The following is a 25,534-nucleotide window of genomic DNA, read 5'->3' as shown; positions in this document are numbered from 1 at the left end:
TCAATTCACTTAAACTCAACACTGATAAATCAGCACTAATATTGCTAAGTGCAAAGTCACAACTTGCCAAGATCAATGTTTATAGCATCAATATTAACAAGGCACCTGTTCATTTGTCTGCGACCTGTAGGAATCTTGGAGTCACGTTCTAATCATTTATGTCAATGTTTCATCATGTTTCTAATACATGTAAATCTGTAAGATTTCAAGTTCGTAACTTGGGTTTAATTTGGATGTACTTGACCCGCTCAGCCAAAGAGAAGCTTGTTCAAGCCCCCATTTCTTCTCATTTGGATCTTTGTAACTCTCTGTTGTATCAGCTACCCCGTAACCAACTAGCTTGCTCAAGACTAAACAAATCTGCTGCTCGTATTGTGACCCTGATACCCTAAAGAGGCCACGTCACCCCAATTTTGCAGTCTCTGGGCTGGCTCCCTGTTGCTGACCGGATTAAGTGCAAGCTGTTGCTGCTTTTTCGTGCTACATAGGTTTATCAACTCCATACAATCCGTCCAGGCGTTTAATACCTTCTGATGCTTCTTTGTTTGTTGTCCCGCACACTCACAAATCTTGGGGAGATCAATCCTTTTCTCACACGGGTCCTTATCTTTGGAACAAACTGCCTCTCGCTATTTGTACTCTCTCATCGGTTTCTCAATTCAAAGTTGCCCTAAATACTTAGTTGTTCCAAATTACCCACAATGATTTGGTTTAGTTTTATTACATTGTTTTGATTTTTCTGATTTGTTCTAATTGTATTGTGTCATGAACGTCAGTGTTGATGGATACTGGCGCATTATAAATTGCCGTTATTATTAGTGAACTTACAAATGCTGTGTATGGGCTATAGATCTTGCTAATTGCATCTACATTAGGGCAACACACCTTACTGGGGTGACAATTGCCTTTTTGTGAAAATGACCCTTAGGAGAAGGAATTTTAATGTCGCAAACCATCTAGACCGATTCCTCGTGGTCTAAAACCTAAGTATACCGAAATTTGTGGAGGCAGGATAAGGTAAACTTGGGTTAGGTGACATTTTAGGTTTGTGCACAAGTCTACGTGAAAGTCACCCTATTATAGCACTTGGTGAGAATATTATTATTATTATTATTATTTTTTAATACCATGGTCTCAGCTGGTTGGCTTAACCAGTATGACTTTAGCCAGGTATCACAATTAGACGGTCCTGGTTATGACAACAAAATTAGCCCAAATTAGCCAATTAGTCTTAGTTTTTTTCCCATTCAAATCAACGTAACCAAAGTGAGGCTGGGAGGAAAAATAGTCTTGTTCCTTTTTGCACCAAAAACATTATCATTGGATACAGGGAACATGACTGAAATGGTGGCAGCATGATAAAGGTCTATAAGTCAGACTTTACTATGCCAGCTAAGAGTAATAATTCACAGTCTAACATTCCATGGTTAAGGGCTGTTGTGCTCTTCTAATTCAAATCATGCGAAATAAAATCTGTCATTTACAGAATTGCATGTCCAGCAAATCTGTAATGGAAGTACAACTCAGTGTCATATTTGTCTAGAAGATTAAATCTATCCTGGAAAATCCTCTCTTCAAACAGTGTTACTCTACTTTAACTTAGAAACACCAATCAATAAAATACAGAAATAAACATTTTGGAAAAAATATTTAAACACACAGTTGAATAAGAGAATATCCCAACTGTAGCTAGACCGATTAAAGCCAGCCGGGCCTACACAGGCTAACTATTATAAGACTGTGTCATTGCAAAGGTCTAATTTATAGACCAACTTACGGGCCAGAGCTTTAAGCCATAGACTGCTTTAAGACTGCATAGACTGCTTTAAGACTGATTAATGCAATCTGCCCAGGATTCTACAACTTCTATCCAATACAATGGGCCTGTTGTTGATAAATAACTCAACCACAGCTCATCTCTAAATATGTTATGAGATGTGTGCTTACTTGACTGGCTTTCCCAAGATGTGCTTGTAGTAGGAACGGGAGAAGTAGCAGTCAAGGAGTTTGTTGTCATAGATGGCCTTAGCAATGATACGGCCAACAAACTTGAAGTAGCTGAGATGATTGGAGTTGCAGTGAGAGGCTGGGTTGGGCAGATACGTCACACGGTCGCCGGGGGACACCTTGAAGAGGGCGTACATGGGATTGAAGATCTCCCTAAAAGAAAACAAAAGTATCAGTCTTGAAATTATTCTTCTGCTGTAATGTTCTGCAACACTGCCTATCCACCATTCAAAGCCTTGAATCTAACAGTCAAGTTTTGTTTCTGCAAATAGAGGACTGTAAATTTCTTGTCACAGTTCATTTGAATAGCATGCGACTTTACTAGGGACTGGATGACTTGTGATGTATTTGTGAGGACTTGTTATTGTCTCAAGAACAGGGATGTGATCAAGTCCATCACAAGTCCAGTCTAAAGTAAATCACAAGTCACGAGTAACAGGGAATGAACAATAACAAATCAAAGCTGATTTGAAAAGCTTGTGAGTTAACTTGAGACTGGAGGACTTTTGATGGGCTTGCAAGGACTTGCAGGGACTTATCAAGGACTCGACTACATCCCTGCTCAAGAACTCTGTCTATCACTCACTTTGAGATGATGAGATACCACTCCCTGAGCAACCCTCCAGCATCCTGCCCTTCTTCTCCTTCAAACAGCACATAGAATCTATTCTTCCATTCCTCTGGAGAACGCCGATGCAACTCTCTGTACGAGTCTTCAAAGACGTGCTCCCGCCGGACGTGAATGGCCATATCCTCCCGCCGTGTTCCCTCATCTAGACGCTCCAGCTCCTGTCGGAAGTAGCGACGCTTGACATCAAAGTCCAAAATGCGTACATGGTTGACCAGGACAGAGAAAGGTCCCTCTGAGAGGTGGACCGTAGACTGGCGCAGGATTTGGTTCAGCACATTGCGGTGCATCTCTGTAAGGAGAATGGAATAAATTCATTTCAGAAAACTTGAGTGGTGAAATTTGCATCATTGAGAAGTCAATTCTAATATTGGGTTTTGCTCTTAGCTGTGAGAAAAATGTGAGAAAAACGATGTAAATGTAACGGACTTGTTTAAACTAACAAATGTTTTTTGAGTTTAACAATCTAATCTTAAAAGTTTATCATTAAAAGTACACAAGATGAGCTTTTACTAAAGCAGCAATAAAAGAGGAGATGTTACATAACATCTGGATTGTTACATCTCACCTGCAAAGCTGAGAAACTTCTGGGTGTCAAGTGGCATGCCGGCTGTGACTATGGACGTGACTGAACTTTCCCTTGCAAAGAAGGCGCCTGCCGTGCTACTACTGCTGGCACCTGCTGATAACGGCATTGGAGACAATGGGGCCACATCAGGCACATGAGACAGACTGCTGTCCCTGGTCAGCGAGGGCTTGGCAGCAGCCAAGTCCTTGTGAGCCTCCTTGTCCGAGGCATGGACTAGGAAGAAAGCCTCTACTGCTGGCTGAAGGACCAGGACTGAGTGGTGGTCTGGGGTCTGGGATAGGTCTGTCAGACAGGCACTCAGGGTGTCCCACAGTTCATCCAAGGATAGTTGGTTACTAAGACGAGGCTCATTGTCCTCAAACTGAAAGCAAGAGTCATTTCAGACATTTTCAGATAATTTAATTTTTTTCAAAACTTATTTTTCCAAACGTCTTGCCATGTTGAAGTAGACAGGGTCTAATCAGAGAATAAAGTCATGTATCAACATTTCACTTGGATCCTTTTCAACAAAGGTCTTCATTTCACTCTCTGGGTGCTCACAAAAAGTGGTGGAAAACTTCGGGGGGGGGGGGGGGCTTTGAAGCCAGGCTAATTCTGATTTGAATTTTATCATGAACACTTACACACCATTATTAATTAAAATTAGTTAAAACTATAAATTATGAAGCTCAGAAATTAATTCCAAATGTCATCTAAACAATTACAATTTGTCTACACTTAATACCTCATCAGCTTTGCTGGTGCCTGCTCTTTGCATATCTAATGATGCCTGCTTGAGGGCAGCGACTCCTTGCTGAATGCTTCCAGGCACTGGCTGGTCAACCTCCATGGGAGTTTCAGCCGCCACAGACCCACTGCTTGCAGCACTGGTATTGCTACTGGTCCTGGTGGTTTGGCCGGCCTCTAGGACCTCCAACTGCTGCTGGACTGTGCTGGGGGTTGATGTGATGGGGGGTGTGGCAGGGGTTGTGGTTGGGGTGCTGGTAGCCGTTGTAGCAGGTGATGTCTGGGACAGGAAAGCATTGCATATAGTTCAATCAGTGTGTTAGTGAGCAAGGAGCACGATGGATGGTTTGCCTACATGGAGCTGATATATCACCTCAAAATGGAAATCGGCAGCCGATACTTTAAGTTACATTGTTTATATTCCACTTTTTTAGAAATTTGTTTTGTACTTCAGAAGTTTGAGGAAACTGCAGCTGCCACAGTATACATTTGTCAACCTGTGCCACATTTATTGGCACACTTGTGATATATAACTAATTCCTGCGGTAGTGGGCCCTGCACCTGTAGAGGCCCTCGCGTGGCCAAACGAAACTCATAAAAGAGTGCATTTCAGCAAACTGTGACAGTGGTTCAAAGAACCTGCTGGAGGGAATACGTACAGAGACAGCTGCTTGAGTGGTCCTTGTTGAAGCCTGCCCTCTACGGCTCAAGGCTTCCATGTGTTCGCTGGCATTGGCCTCAAGAGCCGCAACGGCTGCGGCTAGATGGTTAGCTGTTCCACTCACTGAAAAAGAAGAAAACAAATCTTGTTAAAGGGAATATACAACATTTGCAAACATCGAAAAATAAAACTACCAAGTTTTTGCGAAATACCTGAACAGGATGTTGGTAAATGACAGTCTAAAGCATCCTGTAAAATTATGGCACCTGGTATACTGTCATTTTCAAGAAAAGTGGTATTTTTGTATCAATTTCCAACGCTGATCGGCCGATCAGCGTTGGAAACAACTGGCTTTTTTTCAAATACTGGCCCCTAATTAACCATTGCACTTGTTTGCAATCGATTACAAACCTATGAACGGGTACGAGCCAGCTAGACTGGTTCCCTGACCTTACAATTCCCCAATGTATGTAAACTGCTCTGTTTCTTCTTATATGGAGTCAGGGAACCAGACTACAGGAAAATGATCGTTTTTCTTGGTTTTTATAGCATTTTCGAACCCAAAACCTCCAAAAAGTCAGTGTAACTATATTTGCTTTATATTTCCAACCCCCCAATTCCATCCATTTCTGAAAATTACAGCAAAAGCAAATGATGTATATTCCCTTTAATGTAAGGTGAGAAATTGAAGTTGAAGCAAAACTGACAATGAAAAATGAGAATTTCAAAACTACCGTGGATTTCCTGTCTTGAATTAAGTTTGAATAACAAACTGTAATACTGAAGAAAAAACCCAACTCACGGTTTTTGCTGAGTGCTGACGCCTTCTTAGCAGCCTTCTTAGCAGCTTCCTTCAGCTGCACCACCACCTTCAACATACGCAGAAACAGATTCTGATTAGACATCTTGGCTGTGAAGAGAGCCATGGATGGCAATCGCAGCTCAAACCCACTGCGCTTGGCATGACCAGGTCTGGCGCTCACCACCACGCTAATACCCATGTTGAAGCGATCCCGGAGGGTGCCACTAAGGCCCGAGGTGCCAGCAGCTGATGTTGATGCCTCATCATCGCCATTAATCTCAGCAGTTTCTTGGTACTGCCGTACTTCTACCAACAGCTTCTTTATATCACTGTGATTTAAAAAAGAGAAGTCAAATATCACTTGGGGTATTACGAGGCAATTTTCACAGAACACTTGGAGGCAAGTGAAGGATGGAAAAAATCTTGTTGACTGCTTATGGAAATTGTTCAGAATGTTAAATGAACTCTTCTGCTGACATTTTTGGCTTCTGACCTGCATAGTGAATGGCCAATCTCTTTAGCTCCATCCAGCAATAAAGCTAGCACCATTTGCCTTGTGAATCCGTGACCACGGGATAGCTGCATGAGTAATGTGGTAGCATCTTCCAGGCCATCCTCAGAACAACTGTGAGCTGTCAAAACCTACAAGCAATGAAGACAAAACTTTGAATTTATCAGCATTGTTTACAAACTAATAACTTCAGAGGAAGTTGTTCAAAACCATGCAATTAATACCTGATGTAATGGGCGTATTGCCAATCAATTTGTCATAGATCCATAGAAAAGAAAAGAAACAAATACTCACATCAACTGCCAGCTTGAGCAACCGCTCTTCAACTATGGTCTTCTCCTGCTTCTCCTCTCTCTTGTCTGCTTCCAGTTCTTGGGTATCACTCACATCTATCGAAAAATGCAAATAACAACTTTACTAGGTCAGCCAAGTTCAGACTCTAATCTTAATAGACAAACAGATACCACATCTTCCTTGTCAAAGAGATCTAAAAACAGAACATTTGGGACAAAACCAGACACTTCTTGGCAAAGCTTGCCTGAATCAACATTGTAAAGCTAAAGATATACATTTTAGCAAAATTTCCAAATCCACAGCTGTCCAGAAGATAGTGTTTGGTTTTGGCAGAATAAACCACATAAAAATCAATAACAATAGAGTAACGAAATAGGACATCATTAGTCCGAGGGACGAGAGGCCGAAAACGTTTTAGTTTTCGAGATACGCGATCTGGACCCCCAAATTTTATAAAACTTTCCAGACATGATTATGATGTACCATATCTAAAAAACTTTGTTCACCGATCCACAGTTTGTTTTGGGAATGAGAAAATCTGGGACAAAAACGCCGAAAATTTTGCATGAGAAAAAAAACATAAGAAACAGCGCCCTCTATTGACACAGTCTGAAACCTTTTTGCACGCAATGAGCGCTTGCCAGATAATAATTCTTTCAGGTTCCATTTGAACATCATTATAGATCAAATTCGTCTATTAAGCTGTTGCCCAATGGCAGCATTCTGAAATCGAATTCGTTGTATATAAATCAATTAGACGAATTTCTTTACTAACAAGGTTGGTGTAGACTAGACGAAATCGATACTCCGTTACGAAAACGTGTTCTTCTTGTTTGAATCGCTTGAACTGAATTTTAAATTGTCACACAAAAGACGAAATTAAACGTCAGAAGTGGTGATGGACGAATATGAATATTAGAAACGGTGAATTCGAATGATAAACATTTTAAAATAGCCAGGAAAACTTATCAATCTAATTTAATCCATTTAGTTATTTGTTAATTTTTTTTTTAGGGGGGGGGGGATTTAAACCGGCACAGTTGTTACCCACACAAGAAGAATGGTATTTTGATTACATGGTTTGTTCAATCTGTACTGAAAGAGCATTACTTGTTAATTTTCAACTAACCAAACGTGATTATGAGCACATGTACACATTATAGACCGATTAGATGAGTTGTTGTATAACATATCAAAAGTCTCATCAAATTGAAGGACCCACTTTTTTGTTTGCAAACTTTTTTAAGAAGAGAAAATTAATGTATATTCCCCTATTTGGAAGCTGTGAGTGGCAGCAGAACTGCAATTTGTTTCAGCTGAAACCGTTTTACCGATTTTATTATTTTGAATATTGTTTTAAGAACCGATTCATTTTTTGTTGTTGCTCCATCCATTCCGTGAAACCACAAATCACCCAACGGCCCACCTGCTTCCTTTTTTGAGGCTGCATCAAATTTGTATTACTTTTAAAATTTCAGGAATAACATTTTTTAAAGATGTTTCAGAAGATCAGATGCTCCACCAGATGCCACACACTTGTATTATTTTTGAAAACACGTTACCCTGAGATAAGAGTTCAGAAAATTATTCTGATCTGTGGTTTAACCATACCAATCAATGTTCAGCTAATACATAACAATGTTAACGTATATGCCGCAATCTTAAATTTAAAAGGTGATCATTTCATGTTGGACAAAACTGTAACGAAGATATTTTGGTATCCCAATGAGAAATAACAAAAATCTAGAATATAATATGAAAGAAGTGTCATCTAGCAAGCACTCATTGGCCGAGTTTAGGCGGGTCTTGTTCTTGACACGGGTAAATCATTATTGCAAACAACGACGGATAGGTGTGTGAGATTCTGTTCCGAGTGCAGTGTTCGTGGGTCACGTTCCCAACGTTCGAATGCGAGAACAATAATAAATACTCGCGTCAACTTCAGAACAGACCGCCTGAACTTGGAGTCGGACAGCCATTGCGTGAGAAAAGGTTTCAGACTGTGTCAATAGGGGGCGATGTTTCTTATGTTTTTCTCATGTAGCATTTTCGCCGTTTTCATCCCAGATTTTCTAATTCCCAAACGAACTGTGGATCGGGGAACAAAGTTTTTTCGATATGGTACACCATAATCTACATGTCTGTGAAGTTTTATAAAATTCGGCAAACCAGACCGCGTGGCAAGCGAAAAAAGGCCTCGTCCCACGGACTACATCTGTCCTTGTCTGGTCATGCGCTGGTTAGCGCATTGATGTCAACATACACTTAATCTATATGCATGAAGCAGAATACACAGCAAAACTTCGGTACTCTATAAGACTACCCCCAAAGACCCTGTACCTGTGATGGATGCTGTGTCCATGGGGCTGCCAGCGCTACTGGTTGTGGACAAGTTGTGCTGTCTCTCTCCAGAGGCTGAGTCTGTCATTGAGGGGGTGGCAACCCCATCAGGCCCTTCACTGGCAGAATCTTGTCTAGACTGAGATGGTGTGCATGGCTATAGTGTTTAAAAAAATGGACACATCACAGTGCATACAAAGGCAAATCAAAGCAATCTGGCAAGAAATGGGAACATATGGGAGTAACAAGTACATGTAGTGCCACTTTCAAAGGGTTCATATGGTGAGGACTTGTTCCACAAATAAGAGTGAATAATTATTCCTTTCTTGTGCCCATTTCATGGAGTACGCTGAGCAGAAAATATTGCCCCTTCAACTAACAGGGTTTTTACATCATGGCAGAATGCAAAAGCACTTCAAATTCTTGGGCATGTGCAACGTGGAAGCAATCATTATGACCAATGATTTAACGTTCACAATTGTGATTGCCAGATTAGCCGTGTTGTAGTCAAGGTACTTGTGATGAATCCTAGGTGTTTGCAAATCACTCACAAGACATTCAGTCCAATGTCAACTAAGGTAGGAAGCCAGAACTGGTGGGACAGCTCGGCCATTTGAAAAGCCAGGCCAGGCCGTGGCCTTCTGGCCTGAAATCTTCCTTTTGTCAGCCCTGAACTACCTAACAATAGAGCTACAACCAATCAATAAAGCCCAGCCTCTAGACAAGCCAGGCCACACTTAAGTCCTGGCTACCTCAGACTGGTTGTGTGGCTATTGTACACTTGCATTCAGTGTGCAAGTAACTAGCACAATAGGGAAGCGATAGCTATGGCATGATCAAACTTGACTGAAGCCGTCAATCAATTCAGGGCGAACAATGACCCATGTTGGAGAAGGGGCTTGATGCGGAGGGTCTATTTTTCATGGCCAGGGATTAAAAAAGCCAGAAGGCCCCGGTATGCCCGGGCCTGGTCTGGCTTTTCAACGGCCAAGCTGTCCCACCACTTCCGGCTTCCCACCTAACTAGCTATTCAAATGAACTACGCAAAAAAGCATTCCTTTGATGCCTGGTCATCTGCTGTTACTTGTGACTGGACTTTTGATTTACTTTTGACCAGATTTATGATGTACTTGTGATCCATTACTAGTTTCTTGATAACAACACAGCAGATTTAGTTTTCATACCTGAGCCGGTTCAGCTGTTTGCCTGGTCAATCTTGCAATACTCTTGATCATCGATTGATCAATCTTGTCCCGTTTATCTGTCTCCGGTAATGATGCCGAGACCAACGACAGTAAGTGAAGCATCTTATCTGTCAGTGCCGTGCTGCGGCGTATGACGGGATGAGCCAGCATGCCCATTAACAGGGCCATGGGGGAGTGGGCTGAATCCAACCCCCGTTTGCTATCCTTGTCCAAGCTAGATGACTTGCTGGTCATTTTACCTTTCCGACCCAGAGAGGTGTTGTCAAGTCGCACCAGGAGATCCCAGAACTCGGCCTCTTGTCGGGATGAGCTTGCTTTCCCACCACCAGTGCTAGTTGTGGAAGTCTGACTCAGGTTTGACATCTGACTTAGATTTGACGTCAGGCTGTCTGACTGGGACAAGGGTACCCCCTCAGCAATTTTCAAACTACTACTGCTGTTGCTCTCGGATGCTGCTGTGGTTTTTGGTGGGTCCTTGGGTCTCTGCGGAATAAATTGATGGGGGAATACCTTGGCAAGCGAGACCAGTGTTTCTAAGACATGGCGGCAGACGAGGGGAGCAGCTTGTGGATGGATGCAGACTAATGCCCCCTGACGATCACTGCTCTTCTTGCTGCTGCCACGCTGGACTTGGAAGACGCTAGCCCTGCATCCCAAGGCAGCATCCATGCTGATGGACAGCCAAGACGGCTGCTGCTGCTGCTGCTGCTGTTGGTTGCTCTTGCTTTCAGTCTTAGCTAAACTGGACACAGTCTCCATATCGCTCCACTGTGAGTTACCACCAGGGATGTTTCTGCTTTCGAAGACCATCAGGGGTGCTTTGGCAGACGTACCACTGGTCCTTTCAAGGATGCTGAGCAGAGCCTGAAGGATCCACTGTCGAGTGGAGGGATGGTAGCTCAAATTGCGCAGCACACGGTGCAGACGGGCAGTATTCAGCTTAGGCTCATTGACAAAGAGAAGCACCAAGAGACAAGTCAGGGCTTCTAGGTCCACCAACTGACGTCCATGGAACTGTGTCAAGGCGCTGGTGGTGGTGGTAGTGTTGGTGGCAGCGCTGCGAGATGTGTTTAAGCCTCGTGAGCCACCACCCCAGCTCCATGAGTAACCGCTGGTGGACCGCGGCACAGAGAGACGGTAAATGCCACCTTGGCCGAGCCGACTGGAAAGACCTGAACAAGTCGAAACAAAAACAATTGTAATCATTAATCTGGGTTGATAAAAATCTTAAGATTCTTACAAAACAATTTGTAACATTTGTGAAATTTATTGCTAGCAATTTCCAATGCAAGCCAATTTGCGTCACAACACCAAGCACAGTAGGTATGGATCGCCATTTTCGATGGCAAAGATTTTCGTTAACCCGAAGGATTCATGGCTGTTGGGGTTAAAGCAATATGCTTGGTTCTTTTGAAGATTCACTATTTTTTCTGGGTTCCCACTGTAGCAGCCCTGCATTTAATTTTTTGTCATCCCGCAATAAAAATGGGGCTCTTTGAGTTGCATAACAGCAGAAAAAATGCAACTGAATTTTGGTATAGGCACTAAATATGGGATGCATTTTCAACATGCAGATTAGCCTTGCTCAGTGCAATTCTGGCACTATTATCTTCTCCCTTCTAAGTGGCCACTGGTCAGGCAAACTACTGACAAATTAAGTCAAAATTCACTCGCAGAATAGTTTGAAATATGCGTCATTCGACATCCAGCTTGATTTGATGATTTAAGAGAAGTGTTTCTGTCTACAAGTTGGTTTGTGAACAAAACTTGACCAGTCAATATGCAGCTTTTTAAAGACAAAGTGGGCAGGGGCAGGGCCTGGCAGTGACTGTCTGACCCAGGAGTTTAACCCCCGTCCCAGAATGCACCTGAATTCTGAAGTATAGCACCCAGCATACCCGTCTCCCTCAGCAGTCGTTCCTGCATGAGCTGTCGATGTCGGAGCACCCGGTCAATGCGAAGTGCTTGAGCCTCTGCTGCTATCTCTTGGGGGAGTAAAGCAAGGACTGAGTCGTCCATGTCGGCTAGGACCGTCTGGCGTAGGCCTGGGGGAAGGTTCTGGATGAAGGCTGCAGGGTCTACAGGGTCCGAAGTGGCTGTGGCTGGCTGCTGGCTGGCTAGGAGACGCTGCTGCTCTGCTCTTTCTTGGGCAAGGACCTTCAAGAAATAAGGGGGAGGGGAGATAAGTTTAGAGGAGAAAGTACAAGGGCCGTTCAGGCTTGACCTCTGAAGAGCCTGACCAGGTCAAGAGAAAGCCATGGCCCTCTGGCTTCTATAATCTTGAACAATGCCTAGTTTGTGATTTCACTAGCAACTGAGTGTTGAATAACTTGACTACAACTCTGACCGTCTACAGAACCATGTTTCAATGTGACAACCGACCTCTTCTTGTATGTGGAGTGGCAGAGCTGCCAGGAACTCTGGGTTGACCTGGCTGATAGAGCTGTTAGGATCCAGGGTGGTAGCTGCCACAGCAGACCCAGCACTTGTGGAAGCTGCCAGGTTACTGCCTGCCACCGAGGTACCAGTGCCAGCCGAGGTGGATGTTGCGGGCTGGGAGTGACGGATGCCAAGGTGTTCCCTCAACACCTCCTGACGAATGCCTTCAGGAAGGGCTGCGAGGAAAGAGGGGTCCACCCCTTCAGGTAGCTTGATGTCTGTTGGATACCAGTTTCACAAGGATTGGTATTGTCTTTTTGAAATTAGAAGCATTTTTTTTAATGAATATACACATGCCCAGGGAGAACTGTATCATGTACCATAACTAACACCTTTTTCATTCATATCCGCATACCACGAATCTCAACAGTATCAATCAAGCCATGCACTGTTAGATTGTCCCAAGTATTTATGTACCCTTGCACCAAAAGGTCGACTATACTACATGTATATGAAATCCAGTGATTTTTTTTAAATCACTGATTCAATACCATTTTTTTTCCAAAGGCATTTATCAATGTTAATTGTAAATTTTTGTCTGGACATTTTTGAATACTGAATTGAGTTTTTTGGATGATGGGTATTATAGGAACCTGAAAACTCCTTGTAGATGGGTTTAAGGGTGTGTGGTTAGATTTAGACACATTTTGAGATGATCAATATATTGAAAGTTATAAAATTTAACAAAATCTTATCCACATACAAAAAAAAATTCAGACTTTTTTATTTAAAAAAAAGAAAGAAAAAAGGCCAACCATGCGGTGCAATTTAGGTTGTGCCCAAATGACTACGGTAAAGCCGGCAGGTAGCTTACATACTTGTTTCAGGAACTTCCAAGTACCATTGCCAGCCACAGCCAAGTGATTCAGATGCAGCCTAATTTGGAGTAATTTATAATATGATGCCCTCTAAAGATATACCATAGAGGACCTCAGTTTAGAATGCATTATCAGGAAAAAGTTGACATCCATGTGCAAACAAATTCCCATTTGCACAAGGGCTCAACGTTTTTTTGGATTATATGGTGGGGTGCAAGTAATCTCACAGTGGATCCAACTACCTTAACCATAACCTTCCGAACTCCATCAAAATCCATTGGCAGACAAGCCATCTGTACTACATCCATCATAATCCACTTATAGTAGTGGTGGTCTTGTGGTGGAATTCAGCGGATTTGGTCCTGAAGCATTATGTGAAGCAGGGACAGTGATGGATTTTGGCAGGCTTGGTCCACTACTTAGTAAAATACAGTAGGGAGTTAGCATTAATTTACAAATCCTCTAAAATGTCACTGTGGATTTTGAAGGGCAGAAAGGAGTCTTGCAAAAACAAAAATCTTACCACCAAGGGTTTCAGTGCTTCTTGTCGAGGCTGGGGCTGAAGCATCAACACTGCACACGTCCAAATAAAACACAGGCATTTATTAATTGAAGATTTTTCCTTAATATATGTTTGATTTTTGTATTGACACTGCACATGTCCAACTAAAACACAGACATCTAATAATTGAAGGTTTTTTTTTTTTGGAATATATTTATAATTTTTTTAAAGCCAAACTATTGATAGATTAATTTTGGTCAGGCTGTCAAACAACTTTCTTGTTCTACCACACATATTTCATGCATTTCTATAAATCCAACATTTTCTGCTAACATTCAGACACCTCTGCAGCACTTTTTTAGGCATGAGGCGTGGGTCCCATGAAAATGCCCAATAATGTTTGGTACCAAGAAGGGTTTATGTCAACTTTTGAAGTCAGATTTAAGGTTCTCTATATTTTAAGTCCCCGTTTCCCCACAGTACAATGAATCCATACAACACTCTAAGAACTTCTAAGTACTTAACAATTTACGATACAAAATATTTGTTTTGAGGCATGGATGTTGGTTGTCTTGACAAGCTATTGTCAGAATCACTAGTTAATGGACTCACCTCTGACTGTCGTTCGGTGATGATGTAGAAGTGGAGGTAATGGACACAGGTGGCTGACTAGTACCAGATGAACCTGTGGGAAAATGAAAATTGATTCAATATGTTAGACAAAACAAAAAGTGTGACAACAGATTCTATGCATCTGTGCTCTTAGATGAAATGTAAAAGTTTGTTAAAGGGGTGTGGGGGTCATAGCTGTATCTGGAACATCGGGGTCATAGCTGTATCTGGAACATCAGGGACCTATAGCCAAAGCCTGCGACAAATATCACATGGGGTCCCTTCAAAATGTGTACATTTACCTGCTGTTGTGGTTGACATGCTGGGAATCAGCATACCGGGTACCGGGTAATCCTGGGCCAAGAGCGAAGCAAAGGTGGGCTCAGAGGCCAAGATGGTGGAGGCCCGAGCAAAGCTGGAGGCAGATGACGTAGCAGGCAACGATGATGATGGTAATGACGATGACAATGACGTCAAGGCTGGTGCATCCTGGGAACTGATGCTGCTTCCCACGGCACTGCTCGGGGCCAAGGGGTCTCGGCTTGAGGGTGCTGAGGTGACTGACATTGGGGACGTGGTGGTGGAAGCCACCACAGTTACCAATTGGGGGTTGGTAGTGGTGAGTGGGACAGAGCAAGTCACCACTTCACCAGTCGACCTGTAATACACATACAATAATCAATGTAAGCTGCATTGTGTTTATCATAATCAGCTGAAGGGGATTTCTTTTTAACCTTGCCTTCTTCGCTAGCTTCTCAACTGTTCTGATGGAGTTTTGTCCAGTTGTCTTTTTTTGACATGCATATTATCAATAGGACTCCATAGCCAATGCCAAGAAAATCAATAAGCCTCTGTACTAAAGACGTCACACTTTGTTTACGTGTGTGCTTTCCTAGGGTGCTCAGTGGACCGTGGGCCCCCATTGGCTCCATAGGAAAGTGCACATGTAAACAAAGTGTGACGTCATTAGTACAGAGGCTTATTGACTTCACAGACATTGAAACACTAGAGCCTGCTCTATAATAATCAAAGGACTACCACTGTTCTCTAATGCAACATCAGAGACATACCGATCTGTGGTAGCCAAGGGCATGGCTGGCAGACTCTCCATTGCACTGATTGGTGGTACCACTGTGGTTGTCGTGGAGACAAATGATGTGGGAGCCAGGGAAGGGAAGCTGGATATCCCAGAGGTTGTTAATGCTGTTTCCTGGTTGCCAGATACCAGTGAAGAGCGAAGGCCTACGGCTGCGGCTGCTATAGATGAGGCCAACTCATTGATGCCAGCTACAGCATTGGAAAAAAAGAAAAGATTTCTCACAATTAACCCCAACCCTTCAAGATGCTACACAGTAGAACAGTGTTAAAGTCTTTGGGACCTTGGAGTATTGAACCTTGTTGCATTGGGACATCAACATTAGTACATGAACTGCAAATCCTGGACCTAGTCCCATTTAACAATTCCATTCAAATGGTTCTCCTTTGCAATAAGGCCATTTATGTAATGCCTTACCAGTTAAGTCACCTGTTGTTGGGATGCTTGAAGCATCAGGTACACTTGAGGCTGTTCCTTCAGTCCTTGCTTCTCCCTCTGTAACCTGCAAGATGGAATCAAACAGAACAAGAATTTCGCATTGTTAGCACTCAATTGTCCGTGCTGCTTGACAGTTTTGTTTACAAACTTATATCTACATTACAGGAAGAGTTTTTCAGAATATTACCTCTAATACCCTTTACAATGGGCCTCATGCCGATAAACATGTCCATACCTTATCCTGGATATTGAATGCGATGATTCTTAACCATAATTGGATTGTCTCTTAATAATTTAGGCACCAGTGTTACCTCCATCTTCTCTTCATTTTCCTTGTCTCCCTCCATCAGTGTCTTGTCCCCATCTTGCTCTCTTTTCTTCTCTTCCAATGCCTTCTCAACTGCTTCTACTCTCTTCTTGAGGGCATCATCTTCAGCTTTCTTGGCGGCTTCTTCCTCCGCCTGTTTGCGTCGTTTTTCCCGTCGCTCTGCAAGCTCCTCATCACGGTGTTTCTCCAGGAGCTCCATCAGGTCTGGCTTCAAGGCTGACCATCATTACAAAAACAAAGACAGACAACAAATCAGATGAGTATATTTGTTTCGTGGGCCTTAATTGTTAGGAACCCTTCTGAATCAGCCAAATCCTAAACTGACATATTTTTTGAACTTGGAGGATGCGTATGGCTGCCCTGGGCTTATGCATGTTCAGAACAAAATTAATCATGCGAACTTCACACCATACACATCTGAACCAGTGTGTGGGTGTGTATGCAATGTGTTCCTCCCAAGGTGCTCCCTGGAGTGGTTACGCATGCCATCTACTGTTCATGCACAGAGTCCATACCTTGCACGCAGTCATGCATGCTGGCGCCATCTAACAACCTAGCTTCCTCATCCCAGCGCTGGTAGGTGGTGGGCACGCTAGAGATGGGATCAGAGCTAGCCAGGTAGCCATCATTGAAGTTATCCTGGTATAAGTCATCATAGAGCCCTTCGTAGCTACGCCCCATCATCTGCTCCTCAGAGTCGGCCAAATAGATCCTGGTCTGGTTGCTGGCGGCCGTGTTGCCAGAGGCACCTGATGTAAGCTGGACGATGTCAGCAGCTGAGGTCAGTCCCAGCAGCCTGTAAGAAAGACGGTGTGACAGGCCAGTCAACAAGAGAAAAAATACTGCAAGTGAAACTTGCGCGATCCCCGGCATGCTGGCAGCATTTATAGATTCAGTTAGTAAGCACTTTTCGGTGTACCTAACCAAAATTGGTCATAACTAGCAACATGGATTAGCAATAAACTTAGTTATAAATCAACAATGACCTCATTTGACCCAAGATGACCTTTGACCTCAAATGTCTCAAGTCATCTGAAGTCCAACCTCGTCCCCAGTGCTTACTTCATTTCCAATGTTGTTTCCAATAGTAAACCCTGGATAGGAAACTTCCTTCCTGCATCCTGATTCGATACCGCAATTGGCTAGAAATGGATTTATATCGTGTACTTGGTGTTGTTATTCACAACGTGCAGTACGTGTTTTTGCGATCATTCGTCCACGCCTTCTCGAAAATATTCATTTCCTTTCCAGTTTGTTAATATTAATATGAAATGTGATACTGCATGTTGTCTCGTTTAAGATCGTAACAGTTTAATTAAAATAAAACATGTTTTCGTAACTCACGCCATGCTCGCGCTGCGACGAATTGATTCTGGTTTTACCCCAGACACCGCATAGAAAAACAAACGCAAATGTAACGCACAGGCAGGCACCAGACTACTCCTAATTTGCATACGTGTTCAAAAATCTTGCACATGCAAATGATCCAATACCAGGGTGAGAGAGCAGGTAGTGGTGGGCGCGTACTGCTCGACACCCTGGGGACGAGGTTGTCTGAAGTCCCCCAACCCAAAGATTATTGTTACCAAGTTTGGTTGAGATTGAAGACTGATTTTGGATATGAAAGCACTTTTCAGTTGACCTAACCAAAATCAACAATGACCTCATTTGACCCCTAGATGACATTTGACCTCAAATGTCTCAATTCATCTGAAGTCTCCCTATCCAAAGATTATTGTCACCAAGTTTGATTGAGATTGAAGTCTGACCTTCCATAATGCAGCACTAAACAGTTAACCTAATCAAAATGAAACACACAGACATACATACACGTAGGTTTGTTTATGGTGTAAATCGAGGACTTTCTATTATTCCTCTTCCCTTTTCCTTTGTTTATACTTTTTTGCAACAGCTCTCATTGGTTATGTACACGTTTTCTAATCGAGGTTGTCCTCGATTTGGTTTCTGTCTGTCCTCAATTCCTTAATGATGTTGCACGTGTTTGTCCTCGATTCACACCATAAACACGCACACATACATTCATGAATTTCTATACACTAGTGGACAATGCTTTGTGTTTCCCTTTGGCCCTGTAATATTACACTCTCCCATAGACTAAGCACATAACCGTACGATCGAGGACCATTTTCAACAAACAAGGACTGAAAGGATCTTTTGTTCTCCCTTTGTCAAGCCATACATGTACACACAGACAGAAGGAATACACTATTGCAATATCCCCCTGTCTGGCTTACAGCCAGAGGGATAAACAAGTGAATGTGTGCCAGTCTCTTTCAGCTTTTTCTAGACTGGCACATATCCAACTTTTGGGGGGAAAAGATGTGTGCCATCAGTTAAAGGTTTCTTCAAAAGAATCACAAAGGGAAATGTACTGGGGCACTTCAAAACAATAAAAGGTTGAGGAAATAAAATAACTACAAAGGGTGCAGGACAAATCCTGCTTCAGTCTAGTTTCCCTGGTTCTTTTTAGAACCTAACAGGTTCATATGTTACAAACATCAATTGATTATTGCTATCTTCACCATGAAAACCTTCAGTCTATTTGTTTGTTAACAAATTCTTATAATTTTTTCAAGAAGTTTGACTAAAAAGGCAAAGAAAAATTGTGTTTTCAATTACATTTCAAAACTTCAAATTGGTTGACAAATTACTTCCACTTCAAATATACTTTATTGGACATTTTCTGAGGATTTTGTTGGCTGAAGAGAGGGTAGGAATTAGCCTGATTTTGTTTTCCATGTTTCAGGAATCCAGGTCTCAGGCTGCACCCACACTTTTTGTCAAATAGGCATAGCTACTGGTATGGCCACTTACCTTAGGATGGTGGGGACACTAGGTGGCCTGGCATTGCCAGAGTGGTAGATGTGTACAGTCTGTGTAGGGTTCTGACCATGCCTGTGACCTCGCTGGCCCCTGGGTCGATGGCTGCGGGCCGTGGTGGTGTTACCGAAGCCATGAGTCAGATTGGTGTGGTCAGCATGACGGATCAGGAGGGGATGGTGAGTGGTCACTGCACTCGGGGCCGCCGGTATGCTTGGACCTACAAGACAACAATCTCTGAAATGGATTTCCTTGTAGATGAAATGTTAAATCATTCACCCCCTCAGCCCTAAATGTTTGCTTTCATTTTCAGTTATACAAGTATATCTGATTCTATAGGCAAACTTGGTGTTAAAGATGGCAAGTGACTGAGACATATGCAGTCATAGACTTAGGATCATAGGTTTTCAATCCTGTGCCACCAAAGCAAGCTCCAAGAGCTCTGAACACATTTAAATGATACTTTTATTGGTTAATAAAACTTACTCTGATCTTTGATGGAATTTTCGCCTAGGAAATAAACATTTTAAATTGGTTATGCCCTTCACAAACTTAACTTTACAGGCGCTGCATATTAATTTGATACCCATTTGGGAATAAATACCCAAATGGGGAGATCTAGTGGAATCTGGACTGTGCCGATAAGGAATTAGAAAATTCCAAATTTACATTGGAACCTTTTTATGTGTTTTAAAGTTGTGACACACTGCCTAAGAACCAGAGACTGCTCAGTAAAGCTATGTCAATAATGGACAATGCCAAAATGCTGGGAAAGGTGGAATGCCTGAGAGGGTACTGACCATTGGCATTATCATCATGGACCGCTACTGGCAGCTGGTATGTGCGGATTGAGGCTGGCACTCCAAGAATTGACCCATGATGGTAGGATTCACCTGTGAAATCAAAATAACACAGAGTTGGCTGACCTTTAACCTCGACCCACTGGACACCATAAATCATCAGAATTGTTCTGTTTTTTGTGACAGAGTATTGCTAGTTCATTGTTATCAATGCAAAGCGGAGAATTGTAAAACATAAGAGTATTGCTTCAGTCACTGAATTCACTACACTGGTGAATAAATCATTAGATTCAGCCCATTAGTCAATACATATCTTTTTGCCCGGCATACCTGGGAAGACATCCTCGAGTTGTATGAAGAGATCCTCATCCCGATCAGCCACACCAAAGTAAGAATCCTCCAAGTCATCATAGTAATCATACTCCATGTCCATGTCAGATCCTTCATGTTCCTCCTCATCTTCCTCTTCTTCTTCCTCTTCTTCTTCTTCTTCTTCCTCGTCTTCCTCCTCGCACTCAACACAGTCTTCATCACAGTCTTCTTCATCCTGCAAAGAATAAATGAATAAATTCCAATTTAAAAAGCTGTATCCTCTTTGAGTGATCCCCATTTGCTCTTTCCTGGGTTTGCAACATTGCTAATGTTGCCAACATCGTGCCTTTGGGTGTAATCCCTCGCTACATGACATATTATGGGTTTATGGCTTCTGACTAGTCCCCTTGAGCGAAGACTGGGGAACCGCCAACATAGTGCTGAAGAGCTCAGTTGGTAGAGCGCTGGAACGGCAATCCGGAGGTTGCAGGTTAAAACTCCAGTCAATTTCTTTGTTCAAGATTGAACAAATTTCACAATTGTTGGAGTCAATTTAAAGGCCAACTCCAAAACTCAAACTATGAATGGATACAGTACCAGCAACTATGATGAACACAAAAGGTCTACAAAAGATCTTTCCATATAGCATTCTTCATGATTGCAGTTTGGCTCAAAGTTTGATTTAAATTCAAGAGAAAAATTCCACTGATCGTTTATAGCCAAATGTCTGGTTAAGCAGTGCGTTTATAGTGGGATTCTACTGCTCAGCAATGGGTGAATTTATGGTTAGATAACAGACATTTACTGACAATGATGTTCTTGAAATGTTGTTACCTGAATAGAAGTGCATCTCACAGCCAGGATGATAATGTTCAGTACTCTTTGTACAAGCAAGTTTTCTGTCAAATTTCACCATAAATACTACATTTTGCAAAACTGAAGGATGTGCTCGGACACTTACCCTTTGATCTTCACTGTCATCGTCCGATCCACTCTCAGCTGCTGAGTCCCCATCATGAACACTGTCTCCATCCCCATCAATGTCTGACAACAGAAATATAACACCAAATAATTATACAAACGTGCCAACATCAGATTTTGTAATGACCAACTCATTTCAAGTCCATTTCCAAACTCCCAAATTACAGGATTTCCAAAAATCACTTGGATATTCAATGTGGTTTCAATAACATCAAAACTTATTAAGCTTTTTATTTGCCATTTAGGCAAGTTACAATATCTTACTTCCTAGACAGCAAGGGTGCTATGCGGAGTACTTGAACACAACGATGTTTATAAAAAAATGACATTGAAAAATATGAAGTAGTAATCTCTGAGATGTTTCCTTCTTGTTGTGAGCACATGGGGTTCCAACAGGCAACACAGAAATAACCAAATCTGACGAAAAGACATTCTTAGGATACTAATGATAAACTGAAAAGGATGCATGTTCTGTGCCTTATTTTGGTAATTTAATTGTTGTGTACACGTATGTTAACTGACCAGCTGTTTCTTCTTGGTTGCCATGACGATTGGTCATCTCAGCATCTTCCATAGCATGGTCCATTTCTTCTCCTTCATCTGTCATTGTGATCACCATCTCATCCTGAGAGGCATCTCCTTAACAACAGCAATTTTTGCAAATCAACATAATAACCCTGATTCCGAAGGGTGCGTGAGAAATTTTTCAAAACTGGACTACATGTACATGTATGTAGGACAATATGAAAAGATTGACTACATGAAAAGTTTGATGTTTGAGCAACTACATTTGATAGATGAACGGTTGTAGTACCAATAAGAGTCTGGTCAAAGGAAACAAAAGTTCATTCAGCTTGACCTGAGTTGCTCCTTATACTAATTAGTTTTGCATGGCTCTGAAAGGCTTGTCTGAAACAGCAGTCCTCACAGTGCCCCTCTTCATCAACATGTTTTTTTAATAGGTTTGAAAATTAAAAAATAGGTTTTTAAAGGATTTCCAATACCAAAATAATAGGCATTTATAGTTTTTTTCGGAAGCAAAACCGTGCAATTTTTCAGCATAAGGTAAAATACAGTGAATTGCTTACCTCAAGTTCTCCACACTAGATAAAGTTACCAATTTCATTCAAACTTCCCAATTATGAAACACTAACAAAATCTTAAAGAGCTAGGCCTACATTGACAACATGGTTATTTTGGCTTGATACCTAAACTGTAGGTCAAATTGATTTTGAACTAAATCTTAAAAATTTATGATATGAATACCAGAAGAAAAATATTTTTTTTAAGGTAATATAGGTTACTTAAAAAAAAAAAATTGGTTCCCAAGTTGAATAATGGTTTTTATAAGTTTATATGTTGACTGGTTTCATTGTGAGGACTGAAGCTATGGTATTACCTGCTTGGTCCAGAAAGCGAGAGCCCAATGACCCGAGTCTCTCAGGACCAGTTGCTATCAGGGTCTCTCCCAAGAGGGAACTTGGTTCCTGACCTCCTCTTTCTAGCAGCTCATCCATGATGTCATCAAGCTCCGTGCGACTCTGATAGATTAAAAAAAAAATGTAGTTTGCATAAGCCCCATGGAGGGACTAGTCTGGTGATCAGACATTCACATGTGCAGAGCCATAGTCGAATGTCTGATACATCTTAACATGCAAATGTTATGCGACCCCGCGCACCAGCCAATCGCAGTTGACTTTAAACACTGTGACGTCATTTTGATCAGAAATGTGGACTTCATGTAAGTTGTGGATTGGTCAATTTGGATGCCATGTTTTTGTAATACATTGTACAACAAAAGGTTACCGAAGACCTGGAGGTCAAGGCGCAGTCTTGTTTTGCACAATTAATCGCCCACCCTTGCCGTGCAAGGGGATAATCCATAGACTATCCAGGAACAAGGAATTGGAAATTTGGGAAACACAATTTGGTCTGCTTGATTGCGGAAAATAAGGATGCTAAGAAGATCTACCCAAGTTGGGATTCCATGAATGCCAACACATGCATACTGCTTCAAGTGTAGCAAACAAAAGAAACACTTACCGTGTATCTGCATCTACTTTAGAGGAGCAATTGCGAACAATTAGTTGCACCCAAGAAGTGATTAAATTCAAGCAACATATGCAAACTGAAGTACATGTAAGTGCTGAAAATTAAAAACAAACCAATGGGGCCAACAGATGGGACAAGGGATAAAAGACAATGAGTGCCTACCTCCATGGCAGCAGCAGCCTGCGATGTCGGGGCATTGTTTATGACATCCTGAAGGTCCTGGCTGAGAAGTCCTGGAATAGACATCAAGTAAAAAACATTGCAAAGTGTCAACCTGCAAGATAGTATGAAAACTTTAGATGTGAAGATACAGACCTTGCCCACAAAGCTCTTTAGAAAAATTAAGACTGTATGTCAAAGCAAATGGTTTATCATGTGCCAAATTATCAATGCAATTTTTTTTTAGTGTGGACTCTTTTTATGTTTTGACTCTTCCCATCTTTTTTTCATTGCTTTGGTAAATCATTTCTCATTGAAAAAAAATCAAGTATCACTGTCCAATGCTTGTCAACAGAAGGAAAATGAAAGTCATAGATATGCAGTGGTTACATGAAATTAAAGTACAAATGCACGATTACACAAAACATAGGTATCAGTATCACACGTACACACCGAGGACACAGGTACACATTCATTTGTATCACACAATTGGCAACACATCAACTATCAAAACTTGGTTCCACATGTGAATCCTCTCAAAATTACAAGCAAAATAAAGTACCAACTCAAATGAATTTGATTCTGAAGGATTATATTGTAACTACATCATCAGTCCTTCATTTAAAGAAAATCCAGGAGAGCTTTAAATCGCTCTCCTCAAATCTTTGAGGAGAGCAAATCACTCTCCTTAAAATCCATGGATAAACAGCGGTGAAACGACGGATTAACATTGTTTTTGTTTTGTTTTGAATATCAGGATTTATTCAAGGGGCTGCATTATTATTAGTTTTTTGCATAATAATATGCTCAAGTGGTGTTACTTCTTTCGTTTTTGTAACTGTAAAAAGTAAGACAAGGTAAAATTTATTTTAAAAAAAAATAACTAAATGGAGATTAATAAAAAGTTTGACTACTGCTTACGCTTTCATTTTTTAATACAGTTGTCAGTTGGTTCATCACTAAATTGTACTTGGAAAATGGAGTTAATAAACGGCACATAAAGCAACTGAATACTTGTATTCAGATTTGTTATAAGACAATTTTCAGCCTGAACTATTTTCATTGCACTACGAAAGCTACATAAAAAGCGCCTCAAAAATGACAAAAACAAGCCTTAAGTATTATCGAAATATTTGCCGTCGATAATCTTAAAAATAATGGAAAATGCAGGTCAAGTATGCACAATGCTAGTCACGACGAGAAACTGGCTAACAATGTCTGAACTTTGCTTGGTACGAGAGCGTGTCGCGTGATGCACTGTGTGTGGTGGGCCAGGAATGAGCCTCGTTTTACGGTATGAGTTTTCGGTGAAACACGCTGCATCGTTTCACTTCATAAACCAGTAGTACTTCCTCGAAATAAATTCAAGAACATGGGAAATACATACACAGACAAGAGAGATCAAGTTCTGTGAATTAGCTTGCAAAGATCTTCTTTCTTATCAATGTTTTCTTCGCATTTTTACGATATCTATTCCGTCCGCCCTGCATGCAAAACACTGTCCTACGTGCATGCAGCGGCACACCGCGCGTGACTATTGCATTGGCTGGTTACCGCATTTCCATCGTGCCTTCTTTGGTCCACAGTGCGCGGCGCAGCGGGAACCAGTCACTGCTGCACTAGCACGTACGGGCCCACGTGTTTTCATACATCAATGCAGCTCTATGCGATATGTAGATAGTGCACGTACAGTATACAACCGCTGTACACGCACGATCTGCCAGTATGTATGTGCTCAATGTTCGTTCATTTATAGCAAAATTCCGCAGAATAGACGTGAGTTTGGGCATTAATACAAATGAATAAAACGTGTAGCTAAAGACTTAAAATCCTTGGCGTTTTTATCAATTCTTATATTTAAACTTCCTGTGTTTGATGAGCCCTCTTTTGGATTTTTGAGGAGCGCTATTTTTTGCGCTCCTTCGAGACAGTCGAGGAGCGCAGTAGGAGCGCCTGCGCGATCGCGCTCCTTAAAAATGAAGGACTGCATCAAGTTTTCATGCATTAAGTGCCAAAGAAATAAAATGCTTGGATTTTACAAGCAAAAACAAAAAGGAACTTTGGGGAGCATTTCACTTGAAGTGCAAAGGAGAGAACAAGACAAGCTGGGTGTGAAAAAAAGAGTCGTACATGCATGAAAAAACAATGTGGCAGGCAAACACTCAGTAACACTGGCAGGCAGGTACATGTCTTGGCACAGACCCACCTGTATTCCCATGAGAAACCCCACCACGTAGCTCACTCATTGTAGCCAGACTGTTCCCACTTTGTAATGAGTTGCCTGTGTGTACCGTGCATGCATACAGAATATTGCACAGTCAGTAAACAACAAGGATCAGTCGGAGCTACCGGTATGTACCCTTTCATTAACTGTTACATGACTAGTCCCTAAA

General features: G+C 41.8%; 1 protein-coding gene across 3 annotated transcripts in view; it reads right to left on the bottom strand.

Annotated features, from left to right (window-relative positions):
* LOC119737294 (E3 ubiquitin-protein ligase HUWE1-like) overlaps window positions 1-25,534 on the bottom strand; it is a 95,086-nt gene that overhangs the window by 6,679 nt on the left and 62,873 nt on the right. The window contains exons 49-74 of one of the 3 annotated variants that reach the window (XM_038211520.1): window positions 23,145-23,215; window positions 22,330-22,471; window positions 21,453-21,569; window positions 20,911-20,993; window positions 19,968-20,184; window positions 19,638-19,730; window positions 18,832-19,057; window positions 16,512-16,792; window positions 15,980-16,212; window positions 15,648-15,732; window positions 15,205-15,421; window positions 14,437-14,792; window positions 14,135-14,207; window positions 13,544-13,593; window positions 12,146-12,420; window positions 11,632-11,920; window positions 9,743-10,935; window positions 8,559-8,715; window positions 6,219-6,313; window positions 5,907-6,055; window positions 5,414-5,742; window positions 4,610-4,734; window positions 3,949-4,230; window positions 3,204-3,585; window positions 2,594-2,927; window positions 1,948-2,160 (exon numbers count right to left, since the gene is read on the bottom strand). In XM_038211520.1, the coding sequence (XP_038067448.1) occupies window positions 1,948-2,160; window positions 2,594-2,927; window positions 3,204-3,585; window positions 3,949-4,230; window positions 4,610-4,734; window positions 5,414-5,742; window positions 5,907-6,055; window positions 6,219-6,313; window positions 8,559-8,715; window positions 9,743-10,935; window positions 11,632-11,920; window positions 12,146-12,420; window positions 13,544-13,593; window positions 14,135-14,207; window positions 14,437-14,792; window positions 15,205-15,421; window positions 15,648-15,732; window positions 15,980-16,212; window positions 16,512-16,792; window positions 18,832-19,057; window positions 19,638-19,730; window positions 19,968-20,184; window positions 20,911-20,993; window positions 21,453-21,569; window positions 22,330-22,471; window positions 23,145-23,215 (6,067 nt within the window). The remainder of the gene's footprint in view (window positions 1-1,947; window positions 2,161-2,593; window positions 2,928-3,203; window positions 3,586-3,948; window positions 4,231-4,609; window positions 4,735-5,413; window positions 5,743-5,906; window positions 6,056-6,218; window positions 6,314-8,558; window positions 8,716-9,742; window positions 10,936-11,631; window positions 11,921-12,145; window positions 12,421-13,543; window positions 13,594-14,134; window positions 14,208-14,436; window positions 14,793-15,204; window positions 15,422-15,647; window positions 15,733-15,979; window positions 16,213-16,511; window positions 16,793-18,831; window positions 19,058-19,637; window positions 19,731-19,967; window positions 20,185-20,910; window positions 20,994-21,452; window positions 21,570-22,329; window positions 22,472-23,144; window positions 23,216-25,534) is intronic. The other 2 variants (XM_038211522.1, XM_038211521.1) reach the window with 2 other exon arrangements.

This window comes from Patiria miniata, unplaced genomic scaffold, assembly GCF_015706575.1.
Source record: "Patiria miniata isolate m_02_andy unplaced genomic scaffold, ASM1570657v1 HiC_scaffold_3, whole genome shotgun sequence".
Taxonomy (NCBI): domain Eukaryota; kingdom Metazoa; phylum Echinodermata; class Asteroidea; order Valvatida; family Asterinidae; genus Patiria; species Patiria miniata.
Note: the sequence above shows the minus strand (reverse complement) of the source record. Positions and strands in the feature narration are given on the sequence as shown.